At 38.4% G+C, this 24,146-nt stretch overlaps 1 protein-coding gene across 2 annotated transcripts in view; it reads left to right on the top strand.

Moving 5' to 3' along the window:
• The window catches only part of MND1 (meiotic nuclear divisions 1), an 80,207-nt gene that overhangs the window by 36,572 nt on the left and 19,489 nt on the right, over positions 1-24,146 (top strand). For both annotated transcript variants that reach the window (XM_040251421.1, XM_040251422.1), the window contains exons 5-6: positions 16,373-16,447; positions 19,474-19,588. In XM_040251421.1, coding sequence (XP_040107355.1) covers positions 16,373-16,447; positions 19,474-19,588 — 190 coding nt within the window. The remainder of the gene's footprint in view (positions 1-16,372; positions 16,448-19,473; positions 19,589-24,146) is intronic.

The following is a 24,146-nucleotide window of genomic DNA, read 5'->3' as shown; positions in this document are numbered from 1 at the left end:
TTGACGGACTGCTGTGGCTAGTACTTCCAATATTATGTTGAGTAAAAATTGTGAGAGTGGACATAGTTGTCTTGTTCCTGATCTTTGAAGGAAATGCTTTCAACTTGGAAGAAAAGTTATGACCAACCTAGATAGCATATTCAAAAGCAGAGACATTACTTTGCCGACTAAGGTCCGTCTAGTCAAGGCTATGGTTTTTCCTGTGGTCATGTATGGATGTGAGAGTTGGACTGTGAAGAAGGCTGAGCACCGAAGAATTGATGCTTTTGAAGTGTGGTGTTGGAGAAGACTCTTGAGGGTCCCTTGGACTGCAGGGAGCTCCAGTCAGTCCATTCTGAAGGAGATCAACCCTGGGATTTCTTTGGAGGGAATGATGCTAAAGCTGAAGCTCCAGTACTTTGGCCACCTCATGAGAAGAGTTGACTCATTGGAAAAGACTCTGATGCTGGGAGGGATTGGGGGCAGGAGGAGAAGGGATGACAGAGGATGAGATGGCTGGATGGCATCACCGACTCGATGGATGTGAATCTGAGTGAACTCCGGGAGATGGTGATGGACAGGGAGGCCTGGCGTGCTGCGATTCATGGGGTCGCAAAGAGTCGGACACGACTGAGCGACTGAACTGAACTGAACTGAACTATGACCATTAAGTATGATGTTATCTGTAGGTTTGTCATTAATGGCCTATATTATGTTGAGGTATGTTTCCTCTATATCCACTCTGTTGAGAGTTTTTATAATCATAAATGAATGTCGAATTTTGTCAGGAGCTTTTTTTGTACATGCTGAGGTAACCCTATGATCTTTATTCTTCAGGTTGTTAAGATTGTACATCACATCGACTGAGTTGTGTATATTGAACCATCCTTGCATTCCTGGAATAACTCCTACTTGATCATGGTATATGATCCTATTAATGTATTGTCAAATTCAAATTCAATTTGCTAATATTTTGATGAGAATTTTTGCATCTATGTTCATCAGTGATATTGTCCTGTAATTTTGTGTGTGTGTGTGGTCTTTGGTTTTGGTATAAGGGTATTGCTAACTTCACAGAATGAGTTCAGAAGTGTTCCCTCCTCGTTAGCATAGTTTGAGAGATCTAGGCATTAATTCTTCTTTACTTGGTTGAATTCCCCAATGAAGCCTGAACTTTTGCTTGTTGGAAATTTTCCTTTTCTTTTAAACTGGTTTAATTTTATTACTGGTAAATGATCTCTATATATTTTCTATTTTTCCCTGATTTAGTCTTGGGAGATTTTGTGTTTCTAGGTTGCCCATATTACTGGCATATAATTATTCATAGTAATCTCTTCCGATCCTTTGTATTTCTGTGGTTTCAGCTGTGACTTCTTTTTCATTTCTGAATTTTAGTCATCTCTTCTTGATGAGTCTGGCTAAAGGTTTATCAGTTTTGTTAATCTCTTCAGTGCACCAGCTCTTAGTTTTATTGATTTATTTCTGCTTTTTTCTCTGTTTTATTTATTTCTGCTCCTCATTGCATTTTGAATTATTTTTCCCCATTTTTTTAACTAGAGAGATGTATGACACCAGTAAGTGAAGTTGCTCAGTCGTGTCCAAATCTTTGTGACCCCATGGACTGTAGCCTACCACATTCCTCCGTCCATGGGATTTTCCATGCAAGAATACTGGAGTGGGTTGCCATTTCCTGCTCCAGAGGATCTTCCTGACCCAGGGATTGAACTCAGGTCTCCCACATTGTAGGCAGACACTTTACCATCTGAGCCAGGGAAGTCCCTATGACACCAATAAGAGCTTTTCAAAATTGATGTGAAATGACTAGTACTAACTTACTTTAGTTGATATAAATCTAAGTTTTAGAAATAATACTCTAATCTCCCTAATTATAACAAAGGATTAGTTTATTCTTTCCATGAGGGTCTCATTTTTTAAGAATTACCATTTATAAGTACATTCATGAGATTTTAGCTAGCTTTTGTAGCCACATTTTAAGTAAGTACCTGTTTTCTGTTAAATGTTTTGAAATGAGGGGAAAACCCTCAAATCCAGGCAACCACTGTTGACATACTAAGGACCCCCCAGCCTGGACCCTAGCCTTCCATGCTCAATTCCGGTCCCTCGCTCTGCACACTCTTCTGGGAGGCCTCCTCTAGTCCTGTGGCTTCCATTGCCGCCTGTATACTTTTGAGTCCCTGGTTTTTATATCCTGCCTGTGCCTCTGCACTGAACTCCACACCTATGTATGTGTTCGGCTGCTTACTAGACATCTCTACTTGAATGGCTGATAGGCAGCCCACATTCAGTACGTTGAAGACTCAGTTCTTTCGCCAAACCTGTTCCTCTGTGTCTTGTAGATTCTGAAACTGCGGTCTACTTAGTCATCCAAACCAGCAGCCTGATTAGTCTTGTCTCCCTGTTACTAGTCTTTACTTTCATTTATGTGCTATAGTAGTTTTTTAAATGCCCTTTGGATAGTTTCCCGTCTCTAAATAACAAGTCTAGATTCCACAGTCTGACTTTAAGGCTCTCTATAATCTGGCTCCTGCCACTGGCCAGCCTAATAACCTGCTGTTTGCCTTCTCCCACCCTACATGCCAGCTAACCTAATTGTTTACAACTTCTGTTCATTTCATATCTTGTGTTTTCACATGCTGCACCTGACTAGCTCTTTTTGCTTGTGTACCAGCAAACTTCAAGCTGTCCATTAACCAGAGATATTTAAGACCTACATCGGAAATCTTTCCTTCTGGGAAGTTTTTATCCCCTCCTCAGCTGAGTTGATTACTCCTTTGTGCTTCGACTTTCTTACATACATTTCTTTTGTAGAACGAAATCTTTATGTGCTCTATTACCATGGCAGACATTCTGAGAGCAGGAATATCTTAACCATATTTTATCCCCAGCATGTAAATGCAGTTACTGAGATGCAGAGAGAGAAATCTTGAATGAGTGCATAAATCAATAAAGCATCGCCTAGTTTCAGTCCTGTTGTATGCCTTTGTAGCAGATAGCTCTGGGTTGGTAGCGTCAAAGCCGGTAGCTTCTGAACTGTCCCCGCTAGTTATTCTCCTTTGCTGTTGGAGCTACTTGCTGGATGGGTTTGAGAAGCCTGACTCCAGAGCTATAGAATTCCCTGTACCATACCCAAAACATTCTTCTTTGCTTCATATGAATTGCAGATCTGGAACAGCCGTTCTCATTCATAACTGTTTTCTCCCCAAATCAGCCAACCTGGAAAAGGTTTATTCCACAAAAACCAGAGCTGCACTTTGGATGTCGTGCCACCAGGCGGTGGCAGTGTCGACATGCAGAGCCTTCGCTTCCTGGCATAGCCCTGCTTTTACTTGTCTTGTTCTGCCTTCAAAAACTACATCAGTGTTTTGTGCAGTTTAGTATTTCAACATTTATAATGTTTCTGGCTGTTTTATGTATTGGGAAGTTTCACAAAAATAGCTCTATCATTGGGGTGCTTTTTTTGTTTAAAGTATGGTTCTTACTTGACCAAAGGGCATGGGTTCAAACTTCCAGGCTTGCATTGCATCAGATTCAAATATAAGGCTTTGTTTGGGTTCTGTAGTATTTATGTTTAATTATAACCATAAATTTCCTGGTTTATAACTTTGGTAAAAATTTAGATTGGTTGCAAAAAAAAAAAAAAACCTCAATTTTTTAAAATTATTATAGCTTTTAAAGTTAAATACCTTCTACTTTTTCAAAAATTTCCTACACTTAAACTTGCCACAAATCTTAGTGTGGTTGACTGCTCTCTGCTCTTGAGTTAGGCTGCCATCCAAATGTGTTAGGTTGCCCTCTTCATTCTGCTGGAACTACTTAGACTATGGAAGAAGAAGCTTTCATTTACTTTTTTAGCCCTTTAAAATCCAAGTTCTCTTAAATCTTTCCAGTATATGAGGCAAAAATAGAAAAGAGCATCTTTCTTTTCAGAAGAGAAAAGCCTTTATGGGCAGCTACTTTCTCCTCACTATTTCTCAGCAGTGTTATTTCCTTATGACTTTTTCTTTGGCTTTATAAGTTTTATGTGAAGTTTATTATAACCTGGCCTAGAAAGAAATTTAAAGCTTTAAATTTGTTAATTATATTTAAGTTAAATAGAAACTTGAACTTAAGCACTTTAGTGCTTCTAAGCAAGTAACTTGTTATATTTTTGATGGGTAGGTTCTAATGAAACTAAATTACTTACACTGAAAAACTTACTGGATCAAAACATTTTAAATAGTATTTAAGTAACATTTTTATTAGCAATTTAAATAGTGGACAGTCTTAATTCTCACAAGAGGAATTCATAAATGTTAGAACTGAAATGTGAGCATATCATTTCCCAATACTCTTGAAAAACTAGGAAAATAAGTTATTCCTTATGTAAAAGTAATTTTGCTGATTTTAGCATCTATGTAAATCTATTGGTAGATTCTGTCAGTTATTATAATATATAAAAATATGGGCCAGCAATTCTGGAGCTTGTTGCATACATGAGTGTCCCCATGGACTCTATTTGAACCGACTCTCAAAAGTGAGAGAACAGGAGCCCATTGGGAGGCACATTACATTCTGTTCCAGAGGGCATCGATACCCTCCATGGAGAGAGAGAGAGACTGCATCTGTGTGTGTGTGTGTGTGTGTGTGTGTGTGTGTGTGTGTGTAATGAATCCGAAAATCAGGCTGGAAGGGAGTGCACGGCAAGCTGGAGAAGGGTGTTGGTGAAGGGGGAATGTTGTCCAGCCTCCCTGGAGTGTGTCTCCTGCATCATGGAAGTTACAGAGAAGGAAAGCCAGCAGAGAAGCCGGCAAAGAGCCCAGCAGCACAGCCACACAAGGGCCTAGCAGACATGTCAGGCCCAAGAGCACCGAGGCATCTTAACGCTACCTGAGTATGGTATTTCTAGTTCCCTTTTCCTGTTCTGTTCTCTCTCCCCTTCTCCAGGCTTGTAGAGGTGGAGGACAAGAGGCAGAAACTACAGTCACTGGACTGAAGGAAGGACAGAAACTCTAGACTAGGAGAGAGAGAAGGACAATGCACCCTTTCTAGTAAAACCCGCTGGCAGCCTGTAGTTGCTGAAAAGAAGTCTTAGCTTTAAATCAAGAGTTGAAGTGTTGATTGTTATGTTAGACATCCTAATTTCTGAATTAAGGCTTTGTTTGCCAACTTAAAAAAATTGTAGATCTTGATTAAGAGTGATCAGAAATTCACGGGACTCTCAATTCTTCATTTAGAGGCAAAGGAAGCACTCACTCACTGAACTATTGGCGGTTGTGGGGAGGAATTAAGTTGCCTCTGTAGTTTTACCCTGTGAGTACAGCGCAGAATGCATGCATGCTTAGTCGTGTCCAGCCCTTTGCGACCCCATGGACTGTAGCCTGCACAGCCCCTCTGTCTGTGAGATTCTCCAGGCAAGAATCGTAGAGTGGGTTTCCATTCCCTTCTCCAGGAGATTGACCTGACCCACAGATCAAACCCAGGTTTCCTGCCTTGCAGGCTGATTCTTTACTGGCTAAATCAAGCCAGGTTATGCAAAACGCAGTGTAAAATATGTATAGGTTATTTCTTAACACAAAAATATTAATAATACAAATTACTCACCTTTATAAGTAATTTAAAATCTCCCCTTTATTTAAAAAGTTTACTTGTTAAACAGTTCTGTCATTCCAGATAATTAAAGGGTTGTCCTTCCAAGTGTATTTTGAGTTTTCTTCGCAAATGGATTTCTTTTTTTTTTAAAGACATCCTTTTTATTTTATTTATTTATTTAGGTTGGTGAAAAAGTAATTGCAGTTTCAGACCCTGAATTTTAAATCATTATAACTAAGCTCAAACACGTCTTTATTAATCAAAATAAGAACCATTACAATCAGTACATTTTTGCCAATGAGATTAAGTTTGTTATTCCTATAGCATAAAAATCTGTGTCTCGGGATTCAACAAGCTGTTGGAAAGCATTTTCTCCCTCCTGCTGGTTGTGAAAGCATTTTCCTTGCAAAAAGTTGTTGAGATGCTTTAAGAAGTGGTAGTCAGTTGGCGAGAGGTCAGGTAAATATGCCAAGTGAGGCAAAACTTCGTAGCCTAATTCATTCAGTTTTTGAAGCATTGGCTGTATGACGTGTGATTGGGCATTGTTTTAGAGAAGAGTTCTCCCTTTCTGTTGACCAGTGCTGGCTGCAGGCATTGTAGTTTTTGGTACATGCTCATCAGTTTGCTGAGCATACTTCTCAGATGTAATAGTTTTGTGGGGATTCAGAAAGCGATAGTGGATGAGACAGGCAGCAGACCACCAAACAGTGCCATGACCTCTTTTTGGAGCAAGCTTGGCTCTGTGAAGTGCTTTGGAGCTTCGAGCTGGTTGTCGTATAGAATCTTTTTTCATCACATGTCACAGTCCGATTGAGAAATGGTTTGTTGTTGTTGCATAGCATAAGAGAAGACAACTCTGAACAATGATTTTTTTGATGTTCAGTCAGCTCATGAGGCACGCACTTACTGAACTTCTTCACCTTTCCAACTTGCTTCAAATGCTGGACGACCATAGAATGGCTGACGGTGAGCTCTTCAGCAACTTCTTACATACTTGTAGGAGGATCAGCTTTGATGATCCTCTCAGTTGGTCGTCGTCAGCTTCCAGTGGCCGGCCACCGTGCTTCTCGTCTTCAAGGCTCTCGTCTCCTTTGCAAAACTTCTGGAACCTGCCACTGAATAAGAAAAAATCGAATAAGAAAATTAATCCAATTTGCTTTTTGCCTTAACATCATTTCTCTAGTCTAAAATAAATATGAAGTAAACAGGAAGTAGTAAGTTATTAGCATAAAAATGTAAAGCAAGAAATGCTCATTAAAATGATAAATAACATAACCACATTTATTTAAGAATGTATTCCAATATCAAACAGCAAATTTCAACAGTGCAAAACAGCAGTTGCTTTTGCACCAACCTAAATGTTTATTTTTGGTTGTGCTGGGTCTTGCCTGCTGAGCAGGCTTTTCTCCAGTTGCAGAGAGTGGGGGCTGCCCTTTATTTGTGGCGCGCGGCTTCTCACGCAGCAGCTCTGTTGTCACGGTGCACAGGCTCTGGGGGGCATGGGCTCAGTAGTTGCAGCTCCTGAGCTCTAGAGCACTGGCTTAATAGTTGTGGCACACGGGCTCAGCTGCCCTGATGTGTGGGATCCTCTCAGATCAGGGATCAGACCTGTGTCTCCCGCACTGGCAGGTGGATTCTTCACCACTGAGCCACCAGGGAAGTCTTCGGGTGGGTTTCTTAACAGAGACTCTCTATGCAGGACATATTCTTGCTGATGGCACTGACAGACAATAATTCCTTATTTATTTTCACTATTGTCTGAGGTCCTATTACTAAGAAATAATGGGAGTTGGTAGACAATTAGTAGCCCTCATACTTAGCCCTCAGTTCTGTGTTTGTCATATTAGAGCCCAGTTCTCATGTTTAAAGTCTATAATCCTCCATAACTGTATCTAACTTCCCTCTCAGTATCAGTTGGATTTTGCATGTCTTTGGCTTTCAAAAGATCTGACTGACTTCCAGTTGGATTCTGTATAACGCTTTGACTGTACTCACAATTTCTGGCTTAACTCTCATGACATAAGGCTTCGTTGGACCTCTTTATCTTCTGTTTCTCTTAACTTCTTCTTAATATTTTTATTGCTTCCTAGAATCTAAAAATAGTTCATTTGCAGTAGTTTTGAAGTCATCTTACCTTTTTTTCCTTGTAGTTTCTTTAGTTCTCTGTCTGACTGAACAGATTCCTGATATTTCTACTTGAAGGAATGCTAACCCCATTTGCTGTGCCCTGCTCTAACAGTTTGTTTCTTTACACTGTAATGTTTATCGTGATCTCATCTTCATCAGGTGTTATGTGTGAGTGTCAGAATTCTTCTCAAGCGTGTACTTACTGAGTGGCTTCACTTTCCCCTTATGTTGCTTTCCTGATGGGATTCCCATGTTTTTTCTGTGTCCATTATTTGGGATTCCTGCTATACTTTTCTCAGGTTCTGCAGTGTGTTCCACAGGGTTGCACTGCTGGAAGTTTGGTCTCCTGGTTAAGTGGAATATTAGCCTGCTGTATTTTTACTCGCTCCAGAGAGTGTTTCCTTTTAATGTGCGTTGTCTTGTAACATAAAGAAAATATTTCAAAAGCAGTCAACATTCAGTGCTCATCCATGCCTTATTTGTTACTGTATTCAGTGGAAAGGCTTGAGCCAATAGTATTGTAACCAGATGTACAGTGAGCACTTCATAAATGTTTATTGAATGAAGAGCCTTCCTGGCATACATTACTTTATTCTCCTCATTCCTGCAGTGCTATAACCCAGCATAGAGGAATAAGAATGTTGACGTTTGATGTCTTCCAAAATATTTCACAGCTGTCATAGCTGGCCGGCACTATATGAAACAGGCTATTGTTAAAGCACTATCTACTGTAATAGTTAAAATGCTTACTGTAGTGAAGGTAGAAAACCCAGGTTGACTTGGTATGAGCAATACCGGCACTTTTGATGCTATGTCTCATTTAAATTAAAATATTTCAAAGGTAGAGCATATGTAAACGTACTTTAACCTGGAGTCTGACTCTGTTTCTCTTGGTTTGGCCTCTTATACAATGCCTTTGTCCTCGCACTGGCTTTCTTCATGGTTACAAGAGGGCTGCCAGCAGTAATGTGGACCATTTGCTTCCTTGTAGCTATGCGGATTACAATCCAGAGGGCAGGAGAAAATTGTTCCCCACAATCATTGAACAAAAGACTCTGATCTTATCCAGATTTAACACTTGAAATCAACCACAGTGGCAAAGAACATTCCTTACAATGGTAGGCTTAGGCCTGGGTTCATTGCCTGTCCCTCAGCACCAAAACCAGTATTAAACCCTAATCAGAAATGGGCAAGACAGTCATTGAAGAAGATTGCAAAACTCTGCTGAAGGACACGAAAGAACTCTGGAGAAAAGGAGCAGCATATTCATGAACGACTAAACTCACCTATAAAAATGTCAATTTGTTATATATCATTTATATGTTACAGTAGCCAAAATCCTCCTAGATTTATGTGGATAATTCTCATATTCATATAGTAAACTGCAAGAAGGGCTGAGAGGGACTCACCTCGTGGTCCAGTGACTCAGGCTGCATGCTCCCAATACCGGGGGCCTGGTTCACTCCCTGCTCAGGAACTGTAGTCCACATGCAGAAGTGAGAGTCTGCACAACTGCAAAGCTCCCTTATGCCTAGAATCCTGCTTTCTGCAACCAAGACCTGGCACAGCCCAATAAACACGTAAGGAAATATGAAGAAGAAGGACCAAGAAAGTATTTTAGAAAGGAAGAACAACGGGGTAGGATTTTCCCTGTCAGATGTCAGTATATAATACTATAGTAACTAAAACTTGCAAGACTTACCTGGTGGCCCAGTGGTTAAGAGTCCACCTCACAGAGGGTCCCATCCCTGGTCAGGAAACTAAGATCCCACAAGCCGTGGAGAAACCAAGCCCGTGCACCCTGCGACTTTTGAGTCCTTGCCCCACAGCTGGAGAGCCTATAGCAGAAGACCTCACATGCCGCCACTAAGCCTTGACAGAGCCAAATGAATATTTTTAAAAACCTGTTATTTGTGTAAGAATAGACAGAGAAGTATAGCCATACAAAGAAGCTATAAGCAGGCTTTTGTATACCTGTCTACTTGACGATAAAGATGCAACACATCTTTATCAATTCTGAGGAAAAAGGCCAGACTGTTCAGTAAGGTGTAGGGATAATTGGGTGTCCACTGAAATGAATTCAAGTTAGAGCCCTACCCCAGCCCTTTTCCAGAATAAACCAGAGGCCTTTTAAAGAGTGAAAAATCAAAAAAATATAATAATAGAAGGAAAGTATTTGTGCAGTATTAGTTTGAGAGGCTTTTCAAAGCAAGACGCAGAATCTAAAAGCCAAAAAGTTGATGCATTTGCACAAAGAATTAAAATTTCCATATTGGAACATGACATTAAAAGTTAAACATTTCTAACCAAGTAATTGCCATCTTCTACATATAAATAGTCCCTAAAAATACATGAGAAAAGGGTAAACAATGCAATGAAATAATGGTCGTAGGACATTATTAAAGAAGTCGGTGAAGAAATACATTTACATAATCACTAGACATACGCTGCTGCTGCTGTTGCTAAGTCACTTCAGTCGTGTCTGACTCTGTGCGACCCCATAGACGGCAGCCCACTAGGCTCCCCTGTCCCTGGGATTCTCCAGGCAAGAACACTGGAGTGGGTTGCCATTTCCTTCTCTAGTGCATGCAAGTGAAAAGTGAAAGTGAAGTCGCTCAGTCGTGCCCAACTCTTAGCGACCCCATGGACTGCAGCCTACCAGGCTCCTCTGTCCATGGGATTTTCCAGGCAAGAGTACTGGAGCGTGTTGCCATTGTCTTCTCCACTAGACATATGAGGAGATGCTAAATCTTGAAAATCAAAGACATACAAATTAAAACAGTAATGGAATGTCATTTTTCAGCTATCAGATTATCATTCTTTTAAGCTATTGCCAGTATCCCTTTTGGGGAAACCTACAGGGAGAAAACTTGTTTTATACAGTTGATGAAGGACAAAAATGACAAAAGTTCAGCATTATGTCACACCCATTAGGATAGCTGTGATGAAAAAGAAAAAATGATAAGTGTTGGAGAAATTGAACCTTGTGCATTGCTGATGGGAATGTAAAATGGTGGAGTCATTATGGAAAACAGTATGGTGTTTCCCCAGAAGGTTAAACAGAATTACCATATGACCCAGCAGTTCCACTTCAAAGTGTATACCCCCAAAGAACTGAAAACAGGAAGAGGTCTCTGGTGTAACAATGTTCAGGGCAGTGTTATTCACAGTAGTGAAAAGGTGGGAACAACCCAAAGGTTAATCACCAGGTGAATCGGTAAACAGAATGTGGTATATACAAAACTGGAATATTTATTTAGTCTTTAAAAGGAATGAAATTCTTGGGTAAATCTCAAGGAATGCTGTTGCAGAATCATATGATTAAAGTTTTGTAAGAAGCAGCCTATTGACTTCATTGAGTTCTACAATGTTTGAGTCTTTTTTTAAAAAAACTCATTTTAATATCTTGAAAATATATTCATATATTGCTTATAATAGGAAAGTAATTTTTCTTCTAGTTTTATTGAGATATAGTTGGCATAACTACATAAATTTAAGGTGTACAGCATAATGATTTGATTAACATACATCATGCAGTGATTACCACAATAAATTTAGTGAATATTCATCATCTCCTATAGATACCAAATTAAAGACATAGAAAAAAATTTTTCTTGGATGAGAATACTTAGGATTTACTGTCTTAACTTTCCTATATAACATACACAGGGTTAATTGTATTTATCATGTTGTACATTATATCCTTGGTTTGCAGTAATAACTAGAAGTGTGTCTTTTCAGACGTAGGGAACAGACTGGGGGGTTCAGGATGGGGAGACACATGTGTACCCGTGGCTGATTCATGTTGATGTAAGGCAAAAACCACCACAATATTGTAAAGTAATTAGTCTCCAATTAAAATAAATGAATTAATTCTTTAAAAAGTGAGTACCTTTTGACTGCCCTCACGCAATTCCCCCCATATACCCCCATCTCTGGTAACCACAAATTTGATCTTTTTCTATGAGTCACTATACTTCGTTGGTTCCTGTTACACAACATTGTGATTCTATATTTCTGTACATTTCAAACTGATCACCATGATAAGTATAGTTAGGATATGTCACCTAACAGAGATATTACAGTGATTGACTACATTTCACACACTGTACATTTCATACCCATGAGTCATTATTTTGCAACTGGAAGTTTGTACCTGTTAATCTCCCTCACCTATCCCTTTCTTCTCCTACCCCCTTACCCAGGAAAAGGGTTTCTAAAATGATAGTTAAATATGATCACAATATAGAAAATTTTATGTTTCACAGTACAAAGATAAGCATTTTCAAGTTCTGTGCATTTTCTTAAAGGTTTTAATTTGGGGGTGTTGGTTTTTTGATCATACATAGTCTCTCAAAGGGCTTCCCTGGTGTCTCAGACAGTAAAGAATCTGCCTGCAGTGTGGGAGACCTGGGTTCCATCCCTGGGTTGAGAAGATCATGGCAACTCACTCCAGTATTCCTACCTGGAGAATCCCCAAGGACGGTGCCTAGCAGGCCAGTCCATGGGGTCGCAGAGTCCAACATGACTGAGCGACTAAGCATAGCACACAGTCTCTCAAATGTATTGACAGTTTTGTTTCCAGCTTTTTTATAACTCTGTATTAGTGTTGTTAAAAGTTCTAAAATGTTTACTTTGGCTACATAATTGTGACACGTCAATACCATGAAATAGCAATTAATCATTCCTCTATTGTTAAGACAATTATATAACCCCCTTCTTTATATATAAATTCATTTTTATAGTACTCATTGTTTTGTTATGATTGATTCCTAAGTGGAATGTCATCTTAATTTTAAAATTGTAGGTACACTTTGTGTGTGTGCTAGGTCACTTCAGTTGTATCTGACTCTGCAACTCTGTTTACTGTAGCCTGCCAGGCTTCTCTGTCCATCGGATTCTCCAGGCAAGAATACTGGAGGGGTTGCCATGCCCTCCTCCAGGGGATCTCTCGGACCCAGGGATCGAACCTGAGTCTCTTATATCTCCGGCATTGGCAGGCGGGTTCTTTACCACCGATGCCACCTGAGGAGCCCCAGATATACTAATAAGACTTTTTAAATATATAAAATCTTAAATTATACTGGGTCTCTCTCTCTTTTTTTTTTTTTTTGAGGAGAAACAAGACATAGAACCTTTTTTCCATACCATATTGTGCATGAGTTTTGATAAAGCAGTAGGCTTACCTGGTTTCTGTTACTGTTACCTTTTTTCCCCAACCTCGCTTCCTTGACATTCTTGCCCACCTATGAGGACTTCTGTAATTATTTCAAAAGCTTTGACTTTTTATTTCTAAAAAGGAGCAAATCAGAATTCCAGTGCAGCCAGCTTGAATCAATCTTTCTATTCCTCCAGGCAGTGACTTAGCCCTTTAGAAAACATTGGCATTATGTCTCTGAAGCCTCAGAGTCTGTATAGGGGGACTGGAACGCATTAAAGAGAAGCATTGTCAGATCCTTCCTCAAGTCTAAAGATGAAATCCTGTTCTTACTAATTATAAGTCGTTTTTGTTGCTGCTGCTGCTGTTTTTTCTGTGTTACTTGGGTTTTAAAAGTTGTTTGCTTTAATGAAAGTTGGAAGTGGAATGTTACAGTGTATAGTTGGTTCTTGTTTTATGTTACAGAAATATGTCAAGAGAGTTTGCTCTTTAAAGGAGTCCTGTGGTGAATATTTTTTCTCATTATAGAATATCACTTCTTTTTCTAATTTTGTGAATGTGGACTTTTGTGTTTCTTTCAGTGACAAATGCTGAGATACTTTGTTTCTGGTTCAGACTACAGTGCTTAGCAATAATTCATTTTTGTTGATGAACTAGGTAATATTCTCCCATATATTAGTACCTTGTGTATTTTAGTTGGGTTTGTTACTGCGAAAAAAAACCAGATTTCTGTAGTAGTTCAGTAGTTCTCAAAAGTGTGATGCCCCTAATCAGAAGCGTCAGCATCCCGTCACCTGGGAGCGTGTTAGAAACGCACATTGTTAGGCTCTGCCCTAGACCTCTTCTAGTCAAAGCGAGAGGTGGGGCCCAGCAGCCTGGGCTTTAACACGTCCTGCGGGTGACCCTGATGTGTGCTCAACTTTAGGACTACTGGTTTAGATAATATCTACAGTGGCTGAAAATCTCGGCTCTTAATCACTGAAGGCCTAGATTTGGTTTAATTCCCAGGTATGTGTTAGGAACTATGGCAATATTGCTTCTAAGAGATGTGTAGATGAGAAATGGATAGCATGGGCTGCCTCATGGAAGTTGCTTTCATTGTTTCGAGCAGTTGAGAGTTTAAGAACTAAACATAGAGCCAAGATTCCTTCCCTGCTGAGTAGAACCAAACTGTTTCAGTGCTCAGGATAATCAGCAGAAGCTTCTCATTTGATACCATCATTTAACAGAGATAGTTAAAGTGACAAATCATGAAATCACATCTAAAATACCCAAGGTTATTTTCAGAGTTAAGAAATTCCTGAATTAGCTCTCTTTCAAAAGCTTTTAAGTTGTAAATAATTACAAGCAGACATACAATATCTGGGAGACATTTCATTAATATAATTAAGATATATTAATATGTCCATTAATTATTGGCTTATTTTTACATATATATTGGCTTATTTCTACCTATCTGGTTAGTTTTTAAACATTTGTAATATAAAAATGTTACGCTAATACCTATGTGTATTTTTTCATTGGAAAATACTCCTAAATGTAGATATTACATGCATTTATTAAATTATTTCAGGTGGCTCCTTCAGGGTGGAATATTAACATTTTAAACATGGTGTTATTTTATAAATGAGAACTCTTGTTTTAAAGAACAAGGTCTCCTTGCTAAATTTAGGGCTTTAAAGCTTATTTTGGCTCTTAACTCTACAGCAGACTTTTGTATTTCAACTTAGGAAGATAATTACTCTCTCTAGAAGAGGTATAACTGGGTTGGTGGTAATGTCCTCTTGTCATCACAGATGGATCTTGTTCGTGCTATGGATTAGAATCAGGGACTAGACAACCAAAGGAATACTAACAATATTCCCTTTGTACATATTGAGAAGTGGAAGATTTCTTAAAGTCAGGGTAAAGCTACCAACTTTTTGAAGATATTGTTTGTGATTTTTAAGCAAAAAAGGGTATCTAAGTATAATTTACCCTCTACATATAATGAAGTCATATAGTGAAAGGTCATTTTTTTTTACAATCAGCCAAAAGAAATTACTCATCCATTTGTTAATTATTTTCCAAATGTTTATAGCTTAAGAGTGAATGAAGAGTAGAATATATTTTAAGAAAGCCCTTAAGGGGCTTCCCTTGTGGCTCAGCTGGCAAAGAATCAGCCTGCAGTGTGGGAGACCAGAATTCGATCCCTGGGTTGGGAAGATCCCCTGGAGAAGGGAAAGGCTACCCACTCCAGTATTCTGGCCTGGAGAATTCCATGGACTGTAGAATGCAGGGGGTCGCAAAGAGTCAGACACGACTGAGCAACTTTCACTTTCACCCAATCAATGAGTCTAAGATTTCTAACTAGTTTACAGCAAAAGATGTGGTAGAGAATTTCCTGTGATTATTTATTTAGTTTGGGGCCCAGGTAAGATTAATAAAATTGAGACGGGAAGCAATGTTCTGAAATTAACCAGTCCCTTTCGATGTGGGCTCAGCCACATGCTAATGACTATTCTGTGTCTAAGGTCTCTTTATGCTTGTGTTATTTAATCCATTTTCAATATAACTTACTACTTTCTAAGCTTGAATGCTTAAACTGGTTTCTTTTAAGGTATCTAAAACATGTAATATTGGCAATGGTGTGCTGTGCTTAGTCATGTTCAGCTCTTTGTGACTCCATGGACCATAGCCTGCCAGGCTCCTCTGTCAATGGGAATTCTCTAGGCAAGAGTGCTGGAGTGGGTTGCCATACCTTCGTCCCGGGGATCTTGCCAACCCAGGGACTGAGCCCAGGTCCCCTGCATTGCAGACCGATTCTTTACCATCTGAACCACCAGGGAAGCCCCTGAGTACTGGAGTGGGTAGCCTATCCCTTCTCCAGGGGATCTTCCTGACCCAGGGATCAAACCAGGGTCTCTCGCACTGCAGGCGATTCTTCACCAACTGAACTACCAGGGAAGCCCAAATTAGCAGTAGATTTGTCCGATAGATTTTTTCTTGTCTAAGAACTCAGTTTATAATTCCTCACAAAGTACCTTATTTAAGAAGAAGAATTAAGAATAATTTCATTTTTGACTCTCTATTAGTGAAACAGGTCACAGTACTACCAGTCTATAAGAAACAGAGTGTTTCAAAAAGAATTTAGTCTGAAGTGAAATGAAATTTGAAGAGAGAATTTATATAAAACAAGATTTTTTTGAACTTTCAAATTAAAATTTTAAATGGTATACTTCAGGTTATTTGTGACGGATGCAGGGAATCTGATGAATGAAGACTGAAAAGATTGATAACATATTCATTTTTTTTGTATAGGATAAGAAGAAATATTTTAAACTTTTTCAGTCTGCCCTAATGAGTCATGGTACTTGCTTTTCTTCAAGTTAGAGAAGTCAGTTCCCAAAGTAGTCTTTGACATTTTTTTGTTATGCTGACTTGGGCTGAAGGCAAATCTTATTTTGTCTTCTTGATTCATAAACTTTATATTAAGGCAGTTTATCTTAGCAAGCCATTTTATTTGTTTCAATTTTATAGTTATCTGAGGGAAACCAAAAGTATGCGAACCTACAGAAGAGCATCGAGAAAGCTAAAGTTGGCAGACATGAGACGGTAAGTTGTATCTGCACATCCTTTAATAATGCCAGTCCTCAGTGTAGGGAAAGCAGCAGTGCTTCCTGTGAGGAGGGTGCTGCTCCTACTAGAAAAGAAGCAAGCCACAGCAAAGGCTGTGAACATTTGGCCTGGTAGATCCACTGATTGTGAACCTAGATTTATTATTATTGTATTGTATACAGCAGGGTAGCAAAAAAACATAAACCCCGGAGCCAGACTGCCTGCATTTTCGTCTCCTAAACTCACTCTCCTCCATTTTCTCAGTTGTAAAATGGGGAATAATAAAATCTACTTCATTGAGTTATTGTTTGATTAAGCTAGCTAATATTTGCAAAGCACTTAGAAGAAAGCCTGGCACAAAGTAAGCCCTGTTTAAATGTTTATGTAAATTTTTTAAGAGTTGGGATTTTTAAAAGTCTTGGCACAGAACCAATTGAAAACTGTCAATATAGGGTCCTTGTGGTCTTGTAATATTTTTAAATTATTTAAAAGAATATTGACCTACTTTATTTTAAAAAGTACGGTGTTCTCTAAAGTATTGTATTCTTTGTTGCTTCAGTCGTGTCCGACTCTGTGCGACCCCATAGACGGCAGCCCACCAGGTCCCCCGTCCCTGGGATTCTCCAGGCAAGAACACTGGAGGGGGTTGCCATTTCCTTTTCCAGTGCATGAATGTGAAAAGTGAAAGTGAGGTCGCTCAGTTGTGTCCGACTCCTAGTGACCCCATGGACTGCAGCCCACCAGGCTCCTCTGTCCATGGAACTCTCCAGGCAAGAGTGCTGGAGTGGGGTACCATTGCCTAAAGTATTGTATTAGGGGCAGGGGCTTTTAAAAATCACTTTACTTTTTAGTTTTATCATTATCTCATGTTTGAACTTATGACTTGAAAGAATGTTGAAGATCAACATGAACCTCTAAGCCCTTCACCTCAGCCTCTGTACCACTTGTGAAAGAGACTCAAAAACTTGTCACATTGTACAAAAGAATACATCACAGATTTACATGGCTTTATGCTTTTCAGAGTTATTTTACATACATTCTTTCATGTGAGTAGTCAGCACAGCCACGGATAGGAATTGGAGAATGGTAATTGCTAAAGAATATTTAAGGGAAGGTGAGTTCTGGGCACAACCTGAAACTTGTATTTCTTCATTTGGCAACAATTACCACTTTTTAAAATTCAATTGTGGTTTTTTTCCTTTGATTTGGCAATAACCTATAGAAGCACCTTCAACTAATGATGACATATTCATGCCCCATAATAGTCAGTCTGCTGAAGATTACCCAGTCCACTTTAACCACTGAAACTAGGGGGAGAAAACCACTGGCAAACCTAGTTGGTGCCTACAGCTATCAGAAGAATGACTCCTGAGAAAGATGAACTCTTAACCTTCATCCTGAGTTCGCTAGTCAGGAGTTAGTATTGGATATTATTCCTGGTGATACTGCTGCTGCTGACAATGACAGGGAAGAAGACATAACTATCATATATATTCTGCTTACTGTGAGCCAGGCAGGCCAAAGGCATTTTCCATACTGAATTTTGCCAACAGTCCAAGGAGGTGGCCTCTATTACTGTCTTCATTTTTACGTTTGAGAAACTGAAAGCACAAAAAGGTTAAGTAATGTGACAAAGGTCTTGTTGCTAATAACCAGTCTGGGATGGCTCCCAGTTCAGGATATGTGGAGAGCTGTCCCTGTATTCACACAGACACTCAGCACTCTGCTTCACCTGGCTTCATTAGCTTTTTCTCCTCTCATTTTTCAATGAGGATTATGTATGATTTGGGCATTGATAGCAAATAATGATCATCATATCTTGTGGTTATTTTAAATCACTCCTGAACTGTGCTAATATGGCCTACATTAATCATATATAGCTGTTTACTTTTGAATTAAAATTAAATACAATAAAATTCAGTTTCTCAGTAATAAGAGTCACATTTCATGTACTTAGTAGCCCCATGTAGTTAATGTTACCTGCACTGGAGAACACAGATCTAGAACGTTTCTATTATTGCAGAGTTCTGTTGGACTCTGCTACATCAGAGCTCTGTACATGCATTCTGTTGCATCAATGCTAGGAAAAGGAGCCAAAGAGAGCAACTGAAGGCAAAAGTACAAAAATACAAGCTAGCAAGGGACCTTAAACGAGTCCCATTAGAGAGCTTGAACTCTATTTGGTTTTCCCTCAAACTTATCCTATAGTTGGAGAAGGAAATGGCAACCCACTCCAGTATCCTTGCCCTGAAAATCTCGTGGACAGAGCAGCCTGGTCTGCTGCAGTATATGGGGTCGCAAAGAGTCGGGCATGACTGAGTGAGTAACACTTATCCTATAATTCTATACCATAACCTTTTCCAGTATTTGATTTTGTTTGGGCTTATTTTTCACACATATAAACTGAATACCAACAGCACTGTGACTTCTACCTGTTAATGAAAACCGCGGCTAGAAATTTCAAATACTGTTTATTGGATCATTTTTTGTTTCAAAGTTTTATTTTGGTTTACCTTTAAAGGAAAGTGATGGGAGGTCACAGTTCTATTGTTTCTGATATCTTTAAATATTTTTTAAAGTTAATCATTCTTGAAGACTGGAAAATTATCTAGAACACTTTTTTTAAGGAAAACTTTATACTGTCTGATGTTGCCATAAAATTTACATATATATATATATATAGTGTGTGTGTGTATATATATACACAATCTTGTGAAACTCTCCAAAAAATTACCGTTTGTCATGTAATGACAAATGACAATTATCGTGTAATAACAATCATCTTTGAGTTTCCATTCAGTTAACATATACATAAGATAATTGGAGATTGCAGACAAAAATGAGAATTGAGTTTGTTCTTATACTGTGAATATATGTATGTGTGTGTGTATACTAATGTTAATGTTGTCAAAAGCCCAATGCGTATCAGTTATGAGAAATAAGATAAAAATGTTTATAAAATGTATAATCTTATAACATGGCATTTTGTTTGTCTTACTGGACATAATGTTATGTTGATGCAGGAAGAGCGAACTATGCTAGCCAAAGAGCTTTCTTCACTTCGAGACCAAAAGGAACAGCTACAGGCTGAAGTAGAAAAATACAGAGAATGTGACCCACAGGTTGTGGAAGAAATACGTAAGTTTGTGTTAGTCCCTAAGAGTTCTTAACTTTGCTAATGAAAGATACTTTATACTTCTAGTTGCCTTGTAAGCATTCTCCATGTATATGAGAAAATAAAGCCCTTAATGCTGTTACTATTGCATTAATATTTCCATTAAGGAGTCTTAATGGTAAAGCACTGAACAGTCAGAACTGAGCATTTCAAGAATAAGGAGAGTTGGTGGGGTAGAATAAAGACATAAAATGTAAGCTTAGGAAACTGAGGAGTCAGAGAAGGAGCTAAGTTGACCTCAAGTACCTTGTATCCAGAAAGAAATACACTGTTATAGGAAAAGAATACCAAAAGATTTGAGTTTACAAATTGCAGAAAATTAATCCGTGTGTTGATTTTCCATTTGAATATTCCAGTGATGTTTCTCCTTACTTTTAAACCAGAGTCCCCAAAGCTGCATTTTCAATATTTTTTTGTACATTTATATAAAGATAGAATTTTGAATATTTGAGGAAATGAAAGATATTATACTTAATTGTTTGGAAAAATATGCATGACTTTTTTCATATTTTTCTGTCTCAGATTTTCTTTTCATTTAGGAAATTATCAAGTAAAACATTTAGAAAAAAGGATATTATAGTATGTGATTGAAGGCTTTGAGAGGAAATTGAAAATATTTAGTATTCTTAAATTAACCTGAGGACAGTTTGATTACAGTTAAGTTTGATGGTGTTATTTATAACTAAAAAAATGTTAAGCAGTTCAGTTAGTGTAGTCTAAAGTTAAACTTAATTTTAGAGATTGATTCCATTTTACACAACTCCAAGAGAGGCCATTCAAATATATGTAGTACACGGCCTAGATAATATATATTAGCCCTGATTCAGCCGATTACCCAGGGTGATTTTCAAAGCAAAGTGGAGACTTTGAAAGAAGTCTGTGCCAGTCCTTTTCTGTGAATTATTGGAGGAGATAATGTTGACTCTTTCATGCTGCCACGGTTTCGTTTCATGTGTCATCTTCCTACAGAAGAATCTATTAATACTAACCAAATCTGCTTCAGAATTAGCCACTCTTCTCTGTTTTATTAAAGTTCTAACTAATGTCCCGTGACCCTCAGTGTACTCAGGCTCATCAGCGCAGCAGGAGATGGATTAGGCGTTCGCTACTAGGAAGCGAGGCCTCGCCGTCAGTCGCCTGTGAAAGGAAGCACAGACTGCTTGTTAGAGAGGACAGCAAATATTGTGTATCCTACCCAGAGCAGTGTCTTGTCAAAGAGCATTTTTAAGAACGGTTTTCTTACCCAGATTCGTAATACTTCTGGTGGCTTATTTTCAGGATCAGCCTGGCTATTCCCTCTGGCAGTTGATCCTGCAAATTCTGTTTCAGGAACCAAATATGATCTTTCATCTATTACTTTCACTTGGATCTACCTTCCTGATTTTAGCTTTGTCTAATTCTTGGACTTTTTTTCTTGAAGTGTCAACTCTTTGCTTACCTGCCTCATTCTCTTTTCTGTCTAGGGACCCACAGCTCGTAGCCACACCCAACCACGGCTTCCGCTTTTCACTTTGTGGTCCCTATTGTATTGCCACGGCTGTTTCCCTGGGCAGATGACTGTGACTAATAGCACCTCCACTTGTAACCTCCCATTTGTACAGACCTTTCCACAGTTAGACTGTATCTGTCCACTCAGGAATAACTAAAAACTCTTACTTAGGCTTTCAGAATCACTCTGACCCTCACTGATGGTGATCCTAAGCCAGTAGATCTTATAGTGCAGAAAATCAGTAGGGATTTTGTGCCAGACTAATTCATGAAATGGGAAAACTTATTTTGAGCATGTAACTTCAGATTTGACATTGCTTGTACCTCTGAACCAAGGAGCAATTTTGGCAAGTGCATCACTTCTTAGAAAGGTGATAAAACTTGAAGGGAGAAGTTTCAGGTATATTAAAGGTGATGGATTTTCTGGAGAGTAGACTAGCATAGTTGAGACAGAAGTTGCAACTGTAATTTTGTACTAGTTGCCTGAATTCTGCTCTCCATCTTAACCTTTAAATGTAACAGTTTGATAATTTATTCCTCAACCCAAGGAAATATGCCAATGTGAATGAGTTTTAAGCAGGGTAGGAGGGCTAAGTCAATGAGAAGAAAAATCTTACAGTAAGTTAATAGATTTTATCTCTCTTCATCAGCATCACACCTAGATTATCTTTTAGTATTTATTTATGCAGCCATATAAGGTGAATCTGTATTTGGGTCCTATAAATTTATAATCATTAATCTATGACACATATATGAACTTTTGACATTTTCACATTGTACATTTTTTACCTTAATCGGAGAATGAGAGGATAAGAGTCTTTCCTGGCTTTGTGCTATTACTTTTTCATTCCATTAAAAAAATCATCTATTTTTATAAAATACATAATTATAGAAGATTGCATATTAAATAGACAGTAGATCTCTACGACAATTACATTATTTCAAAAATATATTTTAGATGTGAAGGTAGAGTATTTTTTCCTATGGAAACTGTAGAACTACAATCAGAATGAAAAAAAAAGAAGTTATCAGAGCCTATATACCTATAGAAAGAATTTTTAGACTAACTTTAGTTCATAATTTTATAGAGAAAAGCCTAGTCCTCTGCTTTTAAAATTCAGAACAGCTCACAAAAGTTTATTCAAATGTGGCATTTTGACTTTCAGCCAAGATAAAGTAGTAATGTACTGACTTTATGCACACATAAAAACAAAAAATGCAAAATAATGATTTCCAAGATACTTGAAATTAGATGGCAAAGAAAAGTGATTCCTAGAAAAAGGAAACAGACAAAGTAGGCCTTACAATTATCCCAACTTATTTTTTTTGAGGAAGTTTCCTGGCTGCAGCACTAGGAAGGAAAACCTAGGAAGAGCCCTGCAGACTTCCTGAGTCAGGGTGAAACAGAGTCAGGGAGACCAGCGTGGATAGAGTTCACGGGACAGCATGCTGGGGAGCAGAGAGTGGCACAGACAGAGGGCCCTGGTGTCTAGAGAGAGCTCCTCTCAGGTATTCTGCGCACGCTTGTGAGGAGACTGCCCAAAGCTGAGGAAAGAACGATCACAGAGGGCCAGCAGGAAACCAGTGCCAGGCAGTCCGACAGGACCAGGAATAGTGTCTGTTCTCACCAGCCGAATTAGACGCATTTGTAATTCACGAGGCACTGAGTAGAGTATCCAGGATGGACTGAGCTCTACTCTCAACCCAGCTCATAAACCGAAGAGCAAGTCTTGAAAGCATCAAATTATTGCAAAATAATTTAAATGCATTCCAGACAAAGCTCAGTAATACACAAAAATACCCAGCACCCAGCTGTGTAAAATTCATAATGTCTGGCATACAATGAAAGATTACCAGGCATATACAAAGTCGGAAAAATATGTTCATTAGTGAGAATACTCCTTCAATCAAAACTGATCCAGAATTGACACAGATAATGGAATTAGAAGACAATAAATATAAAAGTTACTGTGAAAATGAAAGTTGCTCAGTCGTGTCTGACTCTTTGCAGCCTCATGGACTATACAGTCCATGGAATTCTCCAGGCCAGAATACTGAAGTGGATAGCCTTTCTCTTCTCCAGGGGATCTTCCCAACCCAGGGATTGAACCCAAGTCTCCTGCATTGCAGGCGGATTCTATATGTATTCTATATGTTCAGAAAGTAAGGAGAAGCATTGAAGACATAAAAAAGATCCAAGTCAAACTTCTGGAGATGAACACTACAGTGTCTGAAAAGAAAAATGCACTGGATGGGATTAATAGCAGATTAAGCTTGCAGGATTGGTGTATTTAAAGACTATGGCAATAAATATGATCCAAAATGAAACTCAGAGGAAAAGAAAAAATGAAAATAGCATCTGTGAAACATAAGACAACTTCATTGACCCTAATATATGTGTAATTGGAGTCCCAGAAGGAGTGTATATTGGGAATGGGGACACGGTAGGGATGTTTCAGGTCAGAAAAATATCTGAGGAAATAAAGGCTAAATTTTTTTCAAATTTGATTACAACTATAAGCCCACAGATTCAAGAAATTTAAATATGTAGATAGTAAATGGCAGTAATTTTCTTATCACTAAATCTAGAGAATGTTTTTAGGCTTTAACTTGACTGACCCAAAATCCTCTTTCCTCAATGAGATTATTGTTTTTAAAATGTACTTTTTGATAATGAGGGACTTCCCAGGATTTGGCTATCATATTATTGCAGAACAGATTAAAGGATTATGAGTTTCACAAATTGATTTTAATAGGATTTTGTTCTTAATAGCATGGCTATAGCACCCAAATTATAACAATCAGGCTTGTCTCTAAGTTTATAATGGCTTATTTTGAAACAATTTTTCTGCGGGTAATAGCTATAACCCATATGTCCATGTAGATACAGCTATGTATTATCTTTTATTTCTCAATAATCACTGTAGGAAATATTTATATTTCATCATGCTAATTGAATTAAAGTGAGAACAGATAAAATAAATGGTAGTAAAAATGAATTCTCACAGTACAAGGTTTGGAAAGTAAATCTTA

Source organism: Oryx dammah, unplaced genomic scaffold (genome assembly GCF_014754425.2).
Source record: "Oryx dammah isolate SB20612 unplaced genomic scaffold, SCBI_Odam_1.1 HiC_scaffold_12, whole genome shotgun sequence".
NCBI lineage: Eukaryota > Metazoa > Chordata > Mammalia > Artiodactyla > Bovidae > Oryx > Oryx dammah.
The sequence above is the reverse complement of the archived record's forward strand: the minus strand, read 5'-3'. Positions and strand labels throughout refer to the sequence as shown.